The sequence below is a fragment of the Panthera tigris genome, chromosome C1, assembly GCF_018350195.1.
Source record: "Panthera tigris isolate Pti1 chromosome C1, P.tigris_Pti1_mat1.1, whole genome shotgun sequence".
Lineage (NCBI taxonomy): Eukaryota > Metazoa > Chordata > Mammalia > Carnivora > Felidae > Panthera > Panthera tigris.
This window is the reverse complement of record NC_056667.1, coordinates 50,199,887-50,217,697: the sequence shown is the minus strand read 5'-3', so window position 1 is coordinate 50,217,697 and position 17,811 is coordinate 50,199,887. Positions and strand designations below refer to the sequence as shown.

Sequence of the window (17,811 nt, the reverse complement as noted above, 5' to 3'; positions counted from 1 at the left end):
AAATGCATGCATCATGAAAGGAACAGCATAATATGGTAGCTAAAAGCATAGATTCTGGGAGCCAACTGCTTGAGTTCAAATTCTAGTTCTGCCACATACTAGCTGTATGAACTTGGACTAGTTATGTAACCTCTCTGTGCCTCAGGTTCCTCACTTCAAAAATGAGGATAATAGCACCTACTCTTGGGACACCTTGGTGGCTCAGTCAGTTGAGCATCCAACTTAGGCTCAGGTCACGATCTCATGGTTCATGAGTTCAAGCCCCGTGTCGGGCTCTGTACTGACAGCTCAGAGCCTGGAGCCTGCTTCAGATTCTGTGTCTCCTTCCCTCTCTGCCCCTCCCCTGCTCATGCTCTCTCTCTCTCTCTCTCAAAAATAAATAAACATTAAAAAAAAAAGTCATGGGACATCTGGATGGCTCAGTTGGTTAGGCGTCTGACTTCAGTTCAGGTCATGATCTCATGGTTCGTGGGTTTGAGTCCAGCATTGGGCTCTGTGCTGACAGCTCAAACCCTGGAGCCTGCTTCAGATTCTGTGTCTCCCTCTCTTTTCACCTCCACTACTCATGCTCTGTCTCTTTCTCTCTCTCAAAAATAAATAAAACATTAAAAAAATAAATAATAATAGCACCTAGTCCATAGGGTTCTTGCAAGGAATACGTATGTAAAACAATCAGAACAATGCCCAGCAAACAGTAAACACTCAGTAAACGTTAGCGATTATTACTGGATTTGTATTAGCTTTAGTTGTATTAATATTAGGATTAGTATGAGTATTAGTACGATTCCAAGGAATAAAGACATTACGCGATTGAGACAAAGATAACTCGAGCACAATATGTAAACCACATCTAGAAACTGGCAAGAAATTATACCATAAAAAATTATAAAAAATTTCTGAAGTTTTATATTGCTTAGAAACAGAGTATACAGTTAAGCCATTATATTCATGTTCTTGATAAATTAGGCACATCACTGTTTTCCATGGCACTATCTTACAAGATATAATATTATAGTGACAAATGACCCTTCTAACATGGTACACATATAGGACAGGATTTTAACTAGCCACTACATGGAGTAGTGCCTAGAAATATTTGAAACTAATAAATATCCTACCTCCATTCAAATCCCAGCCAATAAAGCTAGTATCACTTTATCTTAAAATCTAATGAGGAGGCTTACCACCTGAATCACATTTACGATGTCTTCCCTGTCACTATCTCCTTTTGCTTTGTCCCAATCTGTTTTAAATGGCTTTCATGAAAATGTATTTCCACTTTGCATTTCCAGACTTTCACCTATCCAGGAAGCCACCCCATAGTTCCATGGCCAATTCAGCATCCTTTATCTGCTCGCTCATCTTTTCCTAAGGTTCAGTTCAATTTATGTAAAAAGCAAATTGCTGGCCAATAATCCACAATTGGATAATTCACATATGGTTTATCAAGAGTTGGCTGCATTTTAGAATATAATTTTACAATTAAATTTAGACTTCACTAAACAAAGGCATCTACTTATTAATTTTCCTAAATAGATGGCTAAAAATTGACAGGGTACAAATATATTGTAGTATGGCTATATATTAAAGGACAATATCAAGACTTCTGTAGTTTATTTTCTAAGTTGGATGATTATCGATATTCATATACCCATCGTAATGTTAACATTTCCCACTTCTTTACACATTAATTTACTTAATCCACACCAATCTTTGAGCTAGACATTATCCCCATTTTACAGATGAAGAAATTGCGTAAGTACCAGTACAACAGATGCTGTATATCATTTAGTCAGGTTCTTGAGAAAGTTCTTACTATTCTAGAGAAAAACTGGTGAGAAATTACTATTGCAAAGTAAATTTTCAATCTCTTCAATATTGCTAATGCAGTCCTTTACCACCGGGAAGCTCTCCCACTGTCCTAAAACTTTCCTCTGGTGGCCAAAATGTTTCTACGGTATTCTTATTCTAAATGTACTAAGAGGGAGAATGGGATGGGGGTGGGTTTGCATTGGTCCTATTCAGCTACCTAATAAATTCATACAGGATATATTAAATACAATAATAGCCAGGAACATGGCCTTTCATGACTTTTGCTACACCTTCACCTGGCCTTGCAAAAAATGTTTGAACTTTAGAATTTATTACCTAATTACAACAAGAGACAATATAACCAATTAATTAACTTGCCCCAAACCAAATTTTAAATTGTGTTTATGTGTCATCTAAATGTCATAGTGTTTAATAGTTCTACATACCACTGACAAATGGTGAAAACGTGCCGAATACAGCTGTAAGTAAATGGACTTAAGAAAAAAGTTCAGTTCAAGATTGAATGTTTTTTCTCCCAAGGGTTAGCTACAGAAGTAAATAAGCTGAGCACTTTAATATGAATCAAAGTAGCATTTCAAAAATGAAATATTTTTCCATCAGTTCTCTGAGAAGCACAAAGGCAAAAGGAGTATCTAACACTTCTTTTGCAGCAAAATTACTTTATATAATTTGTAGAGAAATGTCTGTATATGTAACGATGATTATGAGGAAGATGGGGGAAAAACCTAGAATTTTATTTTATTTTTTAAGTTTATTTTGAGAGAAACAGAGAGAGAGAGAGAGAGAGAGAGAGAGAGAGAGAGAATACACAAGTGGGAGAGCAGCAGAGTGGGGTGGGGGGAGGGGGGAGCAGGGAGGGAGAGAGAGAATCCCAAGCAGGTTCCACACAGTGAGCGTAGAGCCCAATACAGGGCTTGAACTCATCAACTGTGAGATTATGCTCTGAGCTGAAATCGAGAGTCAGACACTTAACCGACTGAGCCACCCAGGCAGGTACCCCTCATTGGCATTTATATGTAAGCGTTTTTTTTTCTGAGAGATAGAGAGAGAAAGAGACAGAGAGCGTGCACGCTAGAGCGAGCATAAGCAAGGGTGGGACAGAAAGAGAGAGGAGAGAATTCTAAGCAGCAGCCTCCATGCCCAGCACAGAGCCCACATGGGGCTCAATCTGACAACTGTGAGACTACGATCTGAGCCAAAATTAAGAGTCCAATGCTTAACTGATTGAGTCACCCAGGTGCCCCTAGAATTTTATAAATAAAAATAAATTTCAAAAAACCAAAGTATGCTACATGTCATACCTACAGGAATGTGGTGAAGAAAGAAATTTTCCATATTTGGAACTATTTTTAAGTGTAAAGCTCAGAACTGCTAAAAGAATTCTTCTGTTAACTAGAGGTTAAATTCTTAAGGACTATCAAACTTTTCTTTCTATCCTTTACTGAAGTTTGGTTTGGTTTTTATTTCTGAAACACTTCTCTGCTTTAACATGGGCAATATTCGAAATATAAAGCTTGCAGATAATGTCATTTAAGAGGGTAAGCATGACCATTTTAATACCTTATGTAATAATGCAAATACATATAGCTCCAAGGATAATGGAAATGTACCTGAATATCTAACACTACATCTGAAAGGTGTTTTCTAAACTAAATGCTAATGATCAAAATGGTAAACAATAAATTTCGTTGGATGTGTTCATTTAGTTCCAGTTAATTTTGGCTAACCTAGAGGTGCCTGCGTGGCTCTGTCAGTTGAGCGTCAGACTTTTGATTTCTGCTCAGGTCATGATCTCATGGTTTGTGGGTTTGAGCCTTGCATTGGGCTCTGCACTGTCAGAGGGATTCTCTCTCTCCCTCTCTTCCTGCCCCTCCCCCACATACACACACATGCACTCTCTTTATTCAGTTTAAAATATTCTGCAAATATTTATCATTTACCATATGGTAGGTAATAAGGATATACAGGGGAAGAAAAATTGAGGTAGTACCTAAAATTTGTTTTATATATCCTTATATTAACCAATAATATAAGCTTCTAGAATCTTACAGTATTGATATTTCTTGATAAAAATATCTCCCCAATTATGCATTATTTAGAATCAGCAAATCATAATTCAGTAATATTCCAAAGAAAAGTTCTAATAACAGAGAGGGTTATCTGGCATAGAAATATGCCAGCAAAAATGAACAATCTATTTCAGTAATCTTAAATCATACTGCCTAAATATGGAATTTAATGTTCTTACATAATGCTCAAAGTATTTTTCTTTTAATCTGTTCCCGAATGCCTTATTATATTAAAAAAATTGATTTTTATATCACTTGGCATTTTATGTGCTTTGATAGAGTACATTTTGCTTTATTAAACCACAATGTGTTTAGGCAGCACTAAAGTATTAAAATATGCATCTTAAAAGTGAAGAGCTTTTTTGCCAACAGTTCTAAATTCCCCATGATAATCAGAAGGTCTAAAAATACTGTAAACTGGTAAACTGATACAACATATAGATAGATGTCTTATTGGGATCTTTCACACACACCTCCTCCCAAATACATTAGTGACTTGACTCTAATTATAATCGGAGTACATATAAATAAATGTCATGTGTCCTATAGTAAATACAAATACATAATTTCATCAAGAACATTTCTGTTAACAGAAAAGCAAAACAATAAAAACCTTCATGTGAAGGGGAGAGAGAAGAGAGAATTAGGAATGAATGACTATCATGTGGATGGGGTTTCTTTCTGCGGTGATGAAGTGTTCTAAAATTAAGACTGTGGTGATGGTTGCACAACTCTGAATATACTAAGAACAACCAAATGTCATGCCTGAAATGCATGAATGTTATGGTATGTGAAACATATTTCAATAAAGCTGGGGAAGGGGCAGCTGGGTGGCTCAGTCAGTTGAGTGTCCAACTTTGGCTCAGGTCACGATCTCACGGTTTGTGGGTTCGAGCCTCGTGTTGGGCTCCATGCTGACAGCCCAGAATCTAGAACCTGATTCAGATTCTGTGTCTCCTTCTCTCCCTGCTCCTCCCCTGTTCTCTCTTTCAAAAATAAATAATATTTAAAAAAAAATTTTTTTTTAAGCTGGGGAAAACAATCCCTCCATCTAAAAAAATTCTTGAAGGGTCACCTAGGTGGCTCAGTTGGTTAAGCATTGGACTTTTGATATCAGCTCGGGTTGTGGTTTTGCGGTCGTGAGGCTGAGCCCGTCATCGGGCTCCACACTGACAGAGAGGAGCCTGCTTGGGATTCTCTCTCTCTCCCTCTTTCCCTGCCCCTCCTCTGCTCACATTCTCTCTCTCTCTCTCTCTCAAAATAAATAATTTAAAAAAATTTTTCAAGCTCCAGTTTCTAAAAGCATCCATGGGTATAAAACTATTGCTTCCCTCACTATTCAATTATTATATCACCCATCATTTTATTCACTAAGAAAGCTACCAGTTGCAAAGGTAACAATGGGAATTTTAACACCTGTCTTTGGATGATAGCATTATACATCAAATCATTCAGTTTTCCCTAGTGGGTGCCTTAAATAATTACTTTTTCACATACCTTTAAAACAAACAAATCCCTCCAGAAACTCAATATAGATTTTTATACCTGGTAATCCAAAATGCTGAATCCCAAGCCTTTATGATCTTTTACAAGTTCAACTATCTTGACTTCAGGAGACCATAATGCTAATTCCCCATCATCATCATCTTCAGTATGGACATCTACACTGTGGTCAGCCTGAAACACCAAAGAAGATAAATGCTTCAAAACATTGTCCTTTCAATTCTGAAAAGAATTAACATATCAGGAATCTCATAGCTTCTTCTCAAACTGGGAATTCTCTTTGGCATGCATAGTTTATAATCTTTTCAAAAGGAGCATGCGCTGGGGTACACACACTCTAGGATAAGATCCTCAAGAAAATTCAAGTACTTAAAAATGCAGGCTGCTCATACAGTTGGATTTTTTTTTAAATGTAAGTAACTGTTTCATTCAAAATATTGACACTGACCTCTTATACTTCAATGAGGTCTGTCATCCCATTAGAAGCATAAAAGGAAAAATATGTGATTTAAGAAAAAATGTAAATATCATACAAAGTCAAAGTTTATAAGATATTTAAGTAGCAATACCTGAATTCACAGTTACAGTGAGAGACAGAAAGATGCCAACAAAGAGAGAGACTAGTGTAAGACAAAAGGGAAACCACTTCTGTTGGCTCCTGGAAGTTAAGAAAAACTTCACTAGAAAAACAAAGTGGGAAAAACCCCAAGTCCTTGTGAATTGTGAAGGTCTAAATACCAGATTAAAAAAAAAAAAAATCACTGAGTTGAAATAAAGAAAATCTGGTCTTGGATGGAGGACGTAAGCCAGCAAAACTATTCGATACAGAGATCCTTGGTTATTTTCCTTGACTTCACACTCCTGACTATTGCAGACTCCTTCCCTCCTTTCAGGTAAAAGAGTCACTGCTATAGGGAATTCTAGGAAGCTAAATCATAGTGGGTCAATGAGTCAACTACACAGAAGGAGAGAAGCTGCTTTCAGTTTTCAATACTATTTATAGCATGGTATTATTTTTTATATGATCTATCTTGCTCAAAATACTCTGAACTTCTACCTGAAGCTCAAAAATTATCTTCTTTTTCTTTGTAGCAACTAACAAAATGACAGGCTAGAATGGAAATTCTGTGTGGGCTACCATGGAGTTTACCGATGGTTATCTGCTCAGCCCACAATACAGCCTGGCGTGCACTAGGCACTTGATAAATATTTGTTCAATACATTAACAAATCATCCATCTTTGCATTTCCCTTGAAACTTTCTAAATAAAGCTATGGACTAATTTTTCAAAGTAGACTTCTTAAAACTTTGGGTGTTCTTAGTAAATAAAATCAAAGTGCATCGTTCCTATGAATGTAATTTTGAGTGACTTGCATAAGAAAATCCATTTAATGAAATCAAAGGGAGGAGGCCCCTCTAATGTGGAAGAGCAAGGCACCAGAGCAAGTACAAAAACATTTTTAAAGTTAGGGTTGGTCCAGATCTCAAACTGTCCCCACAGGACATGGAAAGTCAATACTCAATTCATGGTGGATTGAATCGAAACATGGGAACAATTTCTGGGTTCTTGAATTACAAAACTTGAATTAGGGGGATTCACTGAATCAGTAACCTCTGTATATATCAGTCTGATGTGAGGAAATGATATTTAAAAAGAAAACATTATACCTTCCAAAAAAGTAAAGTTCCAATACCTAATACGATGTGATTGATGTTTTGCTGTGCATTTAATATCCTCAATGATTAATGAGCATTAGAATTTTGGCTAAGTTGTCTAACCAGATAAGGTTTAAGAACCTAAGATGATATAGGGATAAATGGGAAAAAAAAAAAACAAAGACAGATGGAAAAGAAAGCCAGGATTTTAAGAAACCGCATACACTTATAAAACCTAAGCTTACAGAAATTTCAAGGCATCTAAGGTATGTAGGATATTATACTCCAACCTGAGATATATCACTCTGATAGAATCAATTCTGCCTAACTCTGTATTTACAGAATAGAAAGCAATCAACTAATGGGCAGCAAGGTTGACATTTAGAATAATTCAAAGCTGTTGTTTACCCATTGTGGTAAAGGATGACAGATGGGAGCACAGAGTCAGCAAGCTGGGTTGGTGATTTACACACCCTGTAAGATTTGATTAAAGGCATTTTTATCAACCTTTAGAGGTAAGCCCTCATCCACACTGAATTTTAGTACAATAGTAAGAATCACAAAAGTGATTCGAGTCTCTTCTTTGAAATAGGTTTTACCAAAGATAAACATTAAAAAAAAAAGATTGTCAATCAATAATCAATAATGGGTGGGGCAATTCTTGTACACCCAGTACAGAATAAAAACACTATGAGACACAAATTAATTTTAAGATATGGCTTAAGCGGGAGCGGGGTTGTCATGTCGCATGAAAGACTTTGTGACCTATGACGGTGCTAGCCTCTTACATACTTTAGGAAATTAGTAAACAAAGATGGGTGGACTGGAAGAGTCAAGAGCTATAGTTAACTTTTCCTGAGCACTTTCCACGTGGAAGGCATTGCACTAAGAACTGTGCACATAGTATTTCATTTCCTTCTCACACAAACTGATGAGGGTGGTAAGTACTATAAGGATCTCCAATTTTCAAAAGAAGATGAATATTCAAAGGAAGTTATCTGCTCCAAGATTCACAATCATTAAGTGGCAGAGGCACAGTTAGAGTCCATATATGTTGAAATTCAGACCACAGGCAGGTAAAAGAAAGGCTCTGTGTATGTAAACTGGTGTTAATAGAATTATAATCTGTAAGAGTCTGGAAAGGGGGGAGGGGTAGGGAAAGCGGCATGAAAGATGAGGTTACAAATGGCATAAAATGGCAAAGCATGTGCTTAAAACTGTTTTCATAATCACAATGTTCTTTAAAATAAAAAAAAAATTAAAAAACAAAACAAAACAAAAAGAGTACCAAGAGCACAGAAAATGTTATATTCTTCTCTGACCTTCTGAAGGCTTTTATAGCAATTTTTACTCACTTCAAAACCGGTCATAGATCTTCATATTTTTAAGGCTCTGAAAAAGGGAAGTCCATTAGATATTTAACACTCATCACCATCTTAAACTTAAGATGAACTGAGTTGAACTGGGATCCAGAAGTAATGAGCCCAGGAAATTACTAAAAAAAAAAAAAAAAGTTCTCTAAAATCAAAGTGCATGCATGTTAATATCTCCACCATTTCAAGTTAAAAAAATTAAAAAAGGAAGAAAAAAAGTTTTATGATGTTAAATGAAAAGTAACAGTTTGAAAAGCTATGCATTGTTGCCTGTGAGTGCTACTTTAGTCATATAAAAGAGGGAAGAAGTGTCTCCCCTCCCTTCCTATCCAAATACACTCTCCAGGGCATCCTGGATGAACGGGCATTCCTATGGGAACCGCATATGGGAACCATATTCAGTTAGTACCTCTATCTTGGGAAGAGAGGCTTCAGTGGTCCTTGGTTCATCTACAGAGGCTTCATCATCAAAGAGTCGTCGACAGCAAACCAAGGTAAAGGGAGGCGGCACTTCTTTGAGAAAGGAGACTGCTTCTCGGCGAGATTTCCCATAGAGCTGCACACCATTGACCTAGAAAGTCAAGGGACAAGTCAGAACTGAGTAGGCCCCAATGAAAAAACCAAAGTCCCATGCTTACATCAGAATCAAAACAGTATTATTTTATTTTTCCTATAAACAAAGGGTTTAAATGTATTCACGTTATTTTAGCAGTAACCAAACATAAAAAACTAATGCATAAATGTACAAAACTAAATGCATAAAAATTAAAGCTAAACCTTGACTGAATTTCAGTGAACAAAGTATAACGTGTGAAGATTACAAGTGATGTGCCTAATTTTTCACACCTCCATGGTTTCTCTTTTCTAGACTCCGATGTTGAATTCTATCATCTACACATCTCTCTTTAAACATTAAACATCATCGATAACCTTTCTAAGATGGTCTCCTTGTGCTTTTTCATTTCATAAAAATACCACTAACAGATATTAACACTAAATTTAAGGCTAAAATTAAAACCTGCTCAGCTTATAATGTGTAGGTAACAAAATCTAGGATACTCAGCTGTCAAAATTTTTTTTCACATGCCATAAACTAGAAAATCCTAGAAAAACCCTGTCGATCAAAAAAGAAATACGTATAAGTGTGCCTCTATTCTATTCTTACATGCTCTGACATAGCCATCAAGTACAGGAAGTGTGCCAGTTTTCCAACTGCTTTTTGTGTGTCCCATGTGTTTAAGTTGCTTTTTTTTCTTCTTTCTTTATTTTTGAGAGAGGGAAAGAGAGACAGAGCACGAGTGGGGGAGGGGCAGAGACAGAGAAACACAGGATCTGAAGCAGGCTTCAGGCTCTGAGCTGTTAACACAGAGCTCGATGCAGGGCTCAAACTCACAGACCATGAGATCACGACCTGAGACGAAGTCTGATGTTTTACCGACTGAGTCACCCAGGCGCCCCTGTGTGTCCCATATGTTTAAAAGAACAAAAAGATAACCAACTACTCCTTACTAATGCTTAGTGCTTACCACCAAAAAATTTCCTAAATTTCCTATTTTAGTGCATAGTCACAATATTTTACACCAAAGATGATTTAGAAAGATAAACCTATTCTAACTTTTTATATATATGACCTAAGCTCCAGGAGCTCTCCCAGTTCTGATTAAATGCCACCAAAAGCTGACCTGTCTGCTACTCCCTCAAAGCTGAGGCATGAATACATCCAGGCATCAAATCATCTTTTCACATCTGGACTGGACTCCTACCTTCCTGGGAGGGTTCCGCAACATTATTAGTTTTAAAGATATCTCTGGTCTGGCATTAATTTCTGACAGGTGCAGTGTTAATGTCCACATAACTGGAGGGGCTGACTTCCTGGGAGAAGAAACCTTTGCACAAAATCTGTCATTCTCAGACAATATGACACTGTGAGTCGTTGGAAGTATCTCATCAGCAGCTGCCCGAGCCCCAAGTCAATCGTCCCTGGGAACTACTCTCAGGCCTGCAACATACAAGTACTTAGCGATCAGGCTGGACGCCATCTCTCTGCCTCCTAATTATTTACAGAGAAATCACCACCTAGTAAAGAGACCCATATGTGCTTCAGGGAGCTAGTCCTAGTAGGAAAGTAAATACCATCTCCCAAGACTTTATGACTGATGAAAGGGAGCCAGGGGACAGCAAGTTCAACAGCTAATAAAGGTTTTTCCTTGGAAGAACTGACAGTCAACCTTCACAGGTCATATCATGTCCACAGTGCCAACTGGTGCCACAAACACAGGAAGTTCTAAAATCACCCAAATGGGTAGTACCCTGTAATGGAAATAAAGCAAGCCGATATAACCAAAGCAGGAATTCTACCCACATGCAAGTATTAGTTTGTGTTTCACATTACTTCAACAAATTAGAAAATCACTTTTCAGGTTTTTATCTTGGAGTACATTTAAATATTTATTTAGCTCATTATTTATTCATTTGAATTGTCTCCAATTATTACAGCAGGTGCCTGGTAGTCCTCCTCACTACTCTCTACTGCTAAAGGGATTGGTCACATTTCCCATTACCAATTCCTATCTAAGAGGATTTATGGCTGCTGTAAATAGCTGCTCTGGGCTGAGACTTGGCACAATGTTCTAACCCCAAAGCACATTTGTGTTTCTGGTTTTAAGCTCTAAGGAGTATGCTACATTACACACACACACACACACACACACACACACACACACACACACAAAGTTCAAGAGTTTATTGGCTAACTTTAGACAGCTTTTTTTTTTATTTCTATATTTGATTATTCAGAATAAGCCAACTTTTATTTTAGAGTTCACAGTATTTCTCTAGGCCCTCCAAGTGGAGACCCTCTTAAGTGGCATCAAGTCTTAATTACTCAGACTTTGTGATTAGAAAACACACACACATACACATTTGCAGAGTACATAATACTGTACAAGTATTGTCCCACTGCATTACCTCATTCAATCCTCATTCATCTTATCCCATCAAGATTGTTTATGCCTTTTCACAGTGATAATACTGCCAAGATCTCACCGTGAGATTATGCTTTCAAGTTTACATGGATGAACGTAGCCACTGTGGAAAACTGTATGAAGGTTCCTCAAAAAGTTAAAAATAGAAATACACTAGAATCCAACAATGGCACTACTGGATATTTACCCAAAGAATACAAAAACACTAATCCAAAGGGATACATCTACCCCCATGTTTACAGCAGTATTTACAATAGCCAAATTATAGAAGCAGCCCAAGTGTCCATAGACTGATGAATAAAGATGTGGTATACATACAGTGGAATATTATTCAGCCATAAAAAAGAATGAAATCTTAGGCAATGACATGGTTAGAGCTAGAGAGTATAATGCTAGGCAAAATAAGTCAGTCTGAGAAAGACAAGTACCATATGATTTCACTCACATGGAATTTATGGAACAAAAGAGCTAAGAGGAAAAAAAGAAAAATCAAGAAACAGACTCTTTAAAAAAATTTTTTGTTAATGTTTATTTTTGAGAGAGAGCAAGTGAGCGAGCACAAGCAGGGGAGGGGCAGAGAGGGAGACACAGAATCCAAAGCAGGCTCCAGGCTCTGAGCTGTCAGCACAGAGCCCCATGCAGGGCTCGAACTCATGGACCGTGAAATCATGATCTGAGCTGAAGTTGAATGCTCAACTGACTGAGCCACCCAGGGGCCCCAAGAAAGAGACTTTTAAATATAAAGAACTGATGGTTACCAGAGGGGAGGGGGGGGGGGAACGGGTTGAATAGGTGAAGGGGATTAAGGAGTGCACTTGTCTTGAGCACTGAGTGATGTATGAATTGTTGAATCACTATACTGTGCACCTGAAACTAATAAAACACGGTATGTTAAAAAAAAAAGTTAATATTCCATTACATCCTTACAAAAACCATGGTGAGGTAGGCATCTATTGATGAAAAAACAATTCTCAAAAAAGTTGACATGTCAAAGGACACATGGTGAAGCTGTGGCAAATTCTAAACCAGAACAGCTCTTCTGACTTCAAACCTATCTTTCATTCCCTATTTCCAGTTTCTTCACCAGAAAACTATACTTAAGAAAGTATACTAACTTACTATACCACATTCTGTTTTATAAGAGGAAAGGCCCATGGGATTCTAATCTTGGCTAAAGCTCAGAGGACTCAGCTGATGGCCAGAATCATGTACACTTGCTCCATACTTGCCAATATTTCTTTATCACCTACCATATACTAATAGTGAATCATACTTAATGTCATACACTAAAAATGGTTACAATGGCAAATTCTGTTATGTATATATATTTTTTTCTTGGAGAAAAAGTAATTTATTATATATTTTTTAAAATCGTAATTGACAAAACACTGTATGTTAACTACACTGGAATTAAAAATTTTTAAGTTGTAGTTGATATACAACATTACATTAGTTTAAGGTGTACAACGTATGTATCTTTCTCACAAAAAAAAGAGAGCATCATACTGATTTTTACTAATTCCACTTCTCTCCAAACAAAAATCTCTCATTTCTCATACCTAAAAACTACATATTATAGGGGCACCTGGGTGGCTCACTTGGTTAAGGAGCCGACTCTCGGTTTTGGCTCAGGTCATGATCTCATGATTTGTGAGATCAAGCCCCATGTCTGGCTCTGCACTGACAGGACAGAGCCTGCTTGGGATTCTTTCATCCTCTCTCTCTCTGCCTCTCCCCCACTCAGGCACGATCTCTCTCAAAATAAATTTAAAAAAAAACATAGGGGTGCCTTGTGTGGCTCAGCCAGTTAAGCATCCGACTTCAGCTCAGGTCATGATCTCACGGTCTGTGAGTTTGAGCCCCGCATTGGGTTCTATGCTGCCAGATCAGAGCCTGGAACCCGTTTGGATTCTGGGGCTCCCTCTCTCTCTGTCCCTCACCTGCTCGTGCTCTCGAAAATAAATAAAACATTAAAAAAATAAAATAAAAACTTTAAAAATAAATAAATAAAAACAACACAAAAACAAAACCAAAACCCACTTCATATTATAGAAATGGTCTGCAGGGGACCCTGGGTGGCTCAGTCAGTTAAGTGTCCGACTTCGGCTCAGGTCATGATCTCATGGTTCATGAGTTTAAGCCCCGCATCAGGCTCTGTGCTGACAACTCAGAGCCTGGAGCCTGTTTCAGATGCTGTGTCTCCCTCTCTCTCTCCCTCTGTCCTTCCCCGGCTTATACTCTCTTGCTCCCAAAAATAAATAAACATTAAAAAAAAATTAAAAAGAAATGGTCTCCAATCTCCAGATTATCATGTGCGGTATCCATAAAGATATACTACATGCCCTGACAATCAGAAGAGAAAGATATGACCTCAAATACCAAAACAAAAACCAAAACAATAAGCAAAGAAAAACCCTGAGTCATGTAAGTAAAACCTAAGGGCATTAATCTGCAGTAAGCATCTCAGTATGATTACTTGAGCACTTCTAAAAATAAGCAATTTACTACATCTTTTTTTTTTTTAACTTTATTTATTTTGAGAAAGAGAGAGGGATAAGGAAAGAGAGCGCACACAAATAGGGGAGGGGCAGAGAAAGAGAAGGACAGAGGATCTGAAGTGGGCTCCGTACTGATAGCAGAGAACCTGACACAGGGCTCCGGCTCACAAACTGCAAGATCATGACCTGAGAGGAAGTCAGATGCTTAACCATCTGAGCCCTCCAGGTACCCCATAACTTACTACATCTTAAAACAGGACTCCAACATCTTGCCCTCCCTTGCTTATGACAGAATACAACAACCAGTCATAGCAGCTTTCCCTCTGACCTCAACAGTCCAGAATTCCCAACATTCTTCTCCAGGTGGCCAGACACTGCTAAAAAATGCAGTTGCATTGAACAACAAACTTACTTGCTACCCTTGTCATTTCACTTTGCATAAACATAAACTTTAGAAAGAAATCTCTAAAATCAAGGCCCATGGGAGTCTAATCTTGACTAAGGCTACAAGGTTGATTCCATTAAGCTCAACTGAGGGCTTCCTGTGGTTTCTAACTCTTGGGAGAACTCTCTTTTACATAGCCTTCTCTAAGTGTGACTATTCCCCACATCCCCCGCCCTCCACTAACTTTTTTTTGGAGCTTAGGAAGTAGTGTGATGTATTTGAAAAAAGTGAAATGGGAGTTAGAAGACATGAACTAAAGTCATCATGCTATAAGGATATAAGTTGGAAATAATCAATGACTTATTTTCTTGTCTGTAAAATTAGGGGATTCAATATTGTTTGGTTTTTTTGTGTTACCTATAGAACTGTCCAATTTAACAAAATCTCTCAAGAAAGTCTTGTCAAAGCAGTAGTGCTGTAGAATTGCTCTAAATGAAGACAGGCTGGGGAGCCTGAGTGAGCCCACTGAGGCTGCCATGTTGTGTGAGCAAATCCCAAGGAGACCATATAAATACCACTCAGTAATACATAAGCCTGAAGTCATCCAGCTAGCTTAATTCTTATTAGAAATAACCAATAAAACTTGCAAATGAACGGGACCATATACTGCAAACAAGGTGTAGGGATTCAAATCTTTAAAAAAAATTTGCTAAAACAAAGAAATTATGCTATAAAACTAAAACAGGCCATTAGCCTTTTTTCTCAATGACTTAAATAAGCACTCAAAAGAATATCTCAGGACTTCCAAATGACAGGGAAAATGAACTGTCATTACACAGGCTGTATTTTTCTTTGCCTTCATTTTATTTCATTTTTTTTCCAGTTTTATTGAGATATAATTGACACATAACACTGTGTGAGTTGAAAGCGTACAATGTAATGATTTCACATACACCTATATTGCGAACTGATTACCACAATAAAGTTAGTTAACTTATCCATCACCTCACATAGTTACCATTTTGTGTTTGTGTGGGGAGAACATGAAGATCTACTCTTATAGCGATTATTCAAGTATACAACACAGTATTGTTAATAGTCCGCAAGTATTTTTCAACCTAAGTAGCTCACATTACATTGGAAGTAATGTAAACTCGGTGAATTTCTGGTAAAAATACATCTTCCTACAACTTAGAAATTCCTGTCCTGTCTTTTATCTCTCAGAAATTTTACCTCAAGAAGCTCATCCTCTGGCTGCAGAAGTTTCAGTGTATCAACAGGACCACCTGGAACAATTGAAGATATATAATGGTGTCCATCAAAGGAATCCACTTCCATGCCAAGTCTCAGAGTGTGAATGGGCAGCAACTGTAGCAAAACACAAGCAGTAACATCAAATATGACAAGGGCATATCCAACTGTTAATCCCTCTGTCAAGTGTTATTTTGGCATGAAAGCCCCACCTCTTAAATCAGATCACGAAGATCCCAGTCGAGGACAATAATGGGAAAACTAATCACCAATAAAATATGCAACATTTGTTTGCTTGTTCTTACTCTTTTCCTTTCAGATTCCCTAGAAATGGAGAGACAAAGTCCTGCCTTCAATTCAAAGCAACAGGCATTCCAAACCTTCTATAGTTTCCAGTATATATTCAGTGTTTCACATTTCTGCAGGGCTTCCCATCTCCCAGAACATTCTAGTTCCTCTTTATTACCTAATTTCCACTCACACTTCCAGTGTAAGTGTCACTTCCAGGAAGCTCTTCCTAATATCAAAGTTAATGTGCCTCTGTGTGGGGTCTAAGACCACCTTGTACACATCTCTCTCACAGCTCACAACCTACGCTGTTTATAATTTCTATTTTCTTGATTGCTCCCCCCTGGTTAAGTGCAAAGTCTGTATGTTCTCTCTATAACCTCAGGCCCTACAATAGTACCGGGTACTAAACATGGGCTCGTGTGTTTTTGAATTAACCTGTGAAAAATGGCACTTCACTCAAGAACTCCTTTTCCACAAACAAAAGCAAAAAAAGAAAAGAAAAAAAAAAGAACTCCTTTCCCATTTCACCAACTTAAGTGAGAACAATTTCCAGTTAGGGAAGAGTAGTTATGTAATAAGGAAGGCAATCATTATTCCATCCTAGGATTGATGCCGTTGGCTGAAAAGAATTCATATGGGCTCAGATGAGTCAAAGGTTAAGAAATTCTAGCCAATGTCTAAGTAAAGAGATGAGACTCAGTGTTGTTGGCTGTAAAGGTCAAAAAGGCACTAACAAATCCACTCCCTTGACTTTCAAAGATGGAGCTAATGATTTCTCATTGTGGCTACAAACTCGAATATGGTTACATGGTACTAATTATGGTTTATATTTCTTATATCAATAGTCTATTTCTCTAAAAGTACCAGCCCACCTCTAACTGTACATTTAAGGAGAAAACCCTACAGAATGTGGCAATGCATCCATAACATGGCTCCTTCCTTTATATATCCTATTGTCTGTAATCCCTTATCTCTGAGTTTGTCACCTCCCCATAGTCATCTGCTCTGAGTCCCCAGAGATCTACAGGCCTTTCTTCAGACACCATCTGGGGCTCATTTCCTTCCCACCATATACACACAGACAAATGTGAACTGGCAAACAGTGTTAAGGACTAAGACCTCAAGGACTTAAAACAGGCATGAGGGACTTCCGGCTCTGGGCTAATTTTCTGAAAGTTAAGTGCTCTTGACCACCGAGCACTTCAGGATCTACCACCATCTCTGGCATGAAGATGTTCCAGCACTCTTTTTGGGAAGTAATTCCTGTGATAAGTGAGAAGCAACATCAAAATAGAAGTACTTTCTCAGGGTCAATAAATTTTTACTTGTAATATTTAAAAAAAAAAAAAAAAAAGATGTTCCAGCACTTTAAATGAAGGGTTAACATTGTTTTTACTCTTGTTCCCATTCTGTGATTTATTTCTCACTGCTGCCACCTCATCCTCCTGTCTAGTCATTGCACCAAGTCATGCACATCCTTGAAGAAGGAAGGAGACATAATTTCCTTATTATTAGTGTATGTGTGTGTGTACGCATGTGTGGGTTTTTCAGCGTTTTTTTTTTTTTTTTCAGTAGTAAAAAGTTAATAAAAACTCTCGAATCTGTCTGTAAGAAGAAACTGCCAACCATCTCCCTTTGTTTATAAGGCAAACACTAGCGCAGAGAGTGGTCAGCGGATCCACCCACAGGTCGTCTCTACGATGCGAAGATTACTTGTAAGAACAGACTGTTCAATTTTCAGGAATTTTGTAAGCTAGCTATTGAAAATTCTATACAACTACAATTAAATAATATTAAAGACAAATGCAATAAGTATTCAAAATCCATCACTTCCTGATTATTTTTACCACACTTTACCTCCTTTAAGGGACTTCTGTTATACATGTACAGTGGAAATACTCTCTGTCTAAAAACTTAGAACAGAGGAACATAAGGGAAGGGAAGCAAAAATAATATAAAAACAGGAAG

The 17,811-nt window shown here is 37.6% G+C and overlaps 1 protein-coding gene across 1 annotated transcript in view; it reads right to left on the bottom strand.

Moving 5' to 3' along the window:
- The window catches only part of PATJ (PATJ crumbs cell polarity complex component), a 362,131-nt gene that overhangs the window by 277,453 nt on the left and 66,867 nt on the right, over positions 1 to 17,811 (bottom strand). Inside the window, exons 16-18 of the mRNA XM_042997423.1 lie at positions 15,535 to 15,669; positions 8,844 to 9,005; positions 5,448 to 5,579 (exon numbers count right to left, since the gene is read on the bottom strand). Of these exons, the coding sequence (XP_042853357.1) occupies positions 5,448 to 5,579; positions 8,844 to 9,005; positions 15,535 to 15,669 (429 nt within the window). The remainder of the gene's footprint in view (positions 1 to 5,447; positions 5,580 to 8,843; positions 9,006 to 15,534; positions 15,670 to 17,811) is intronic.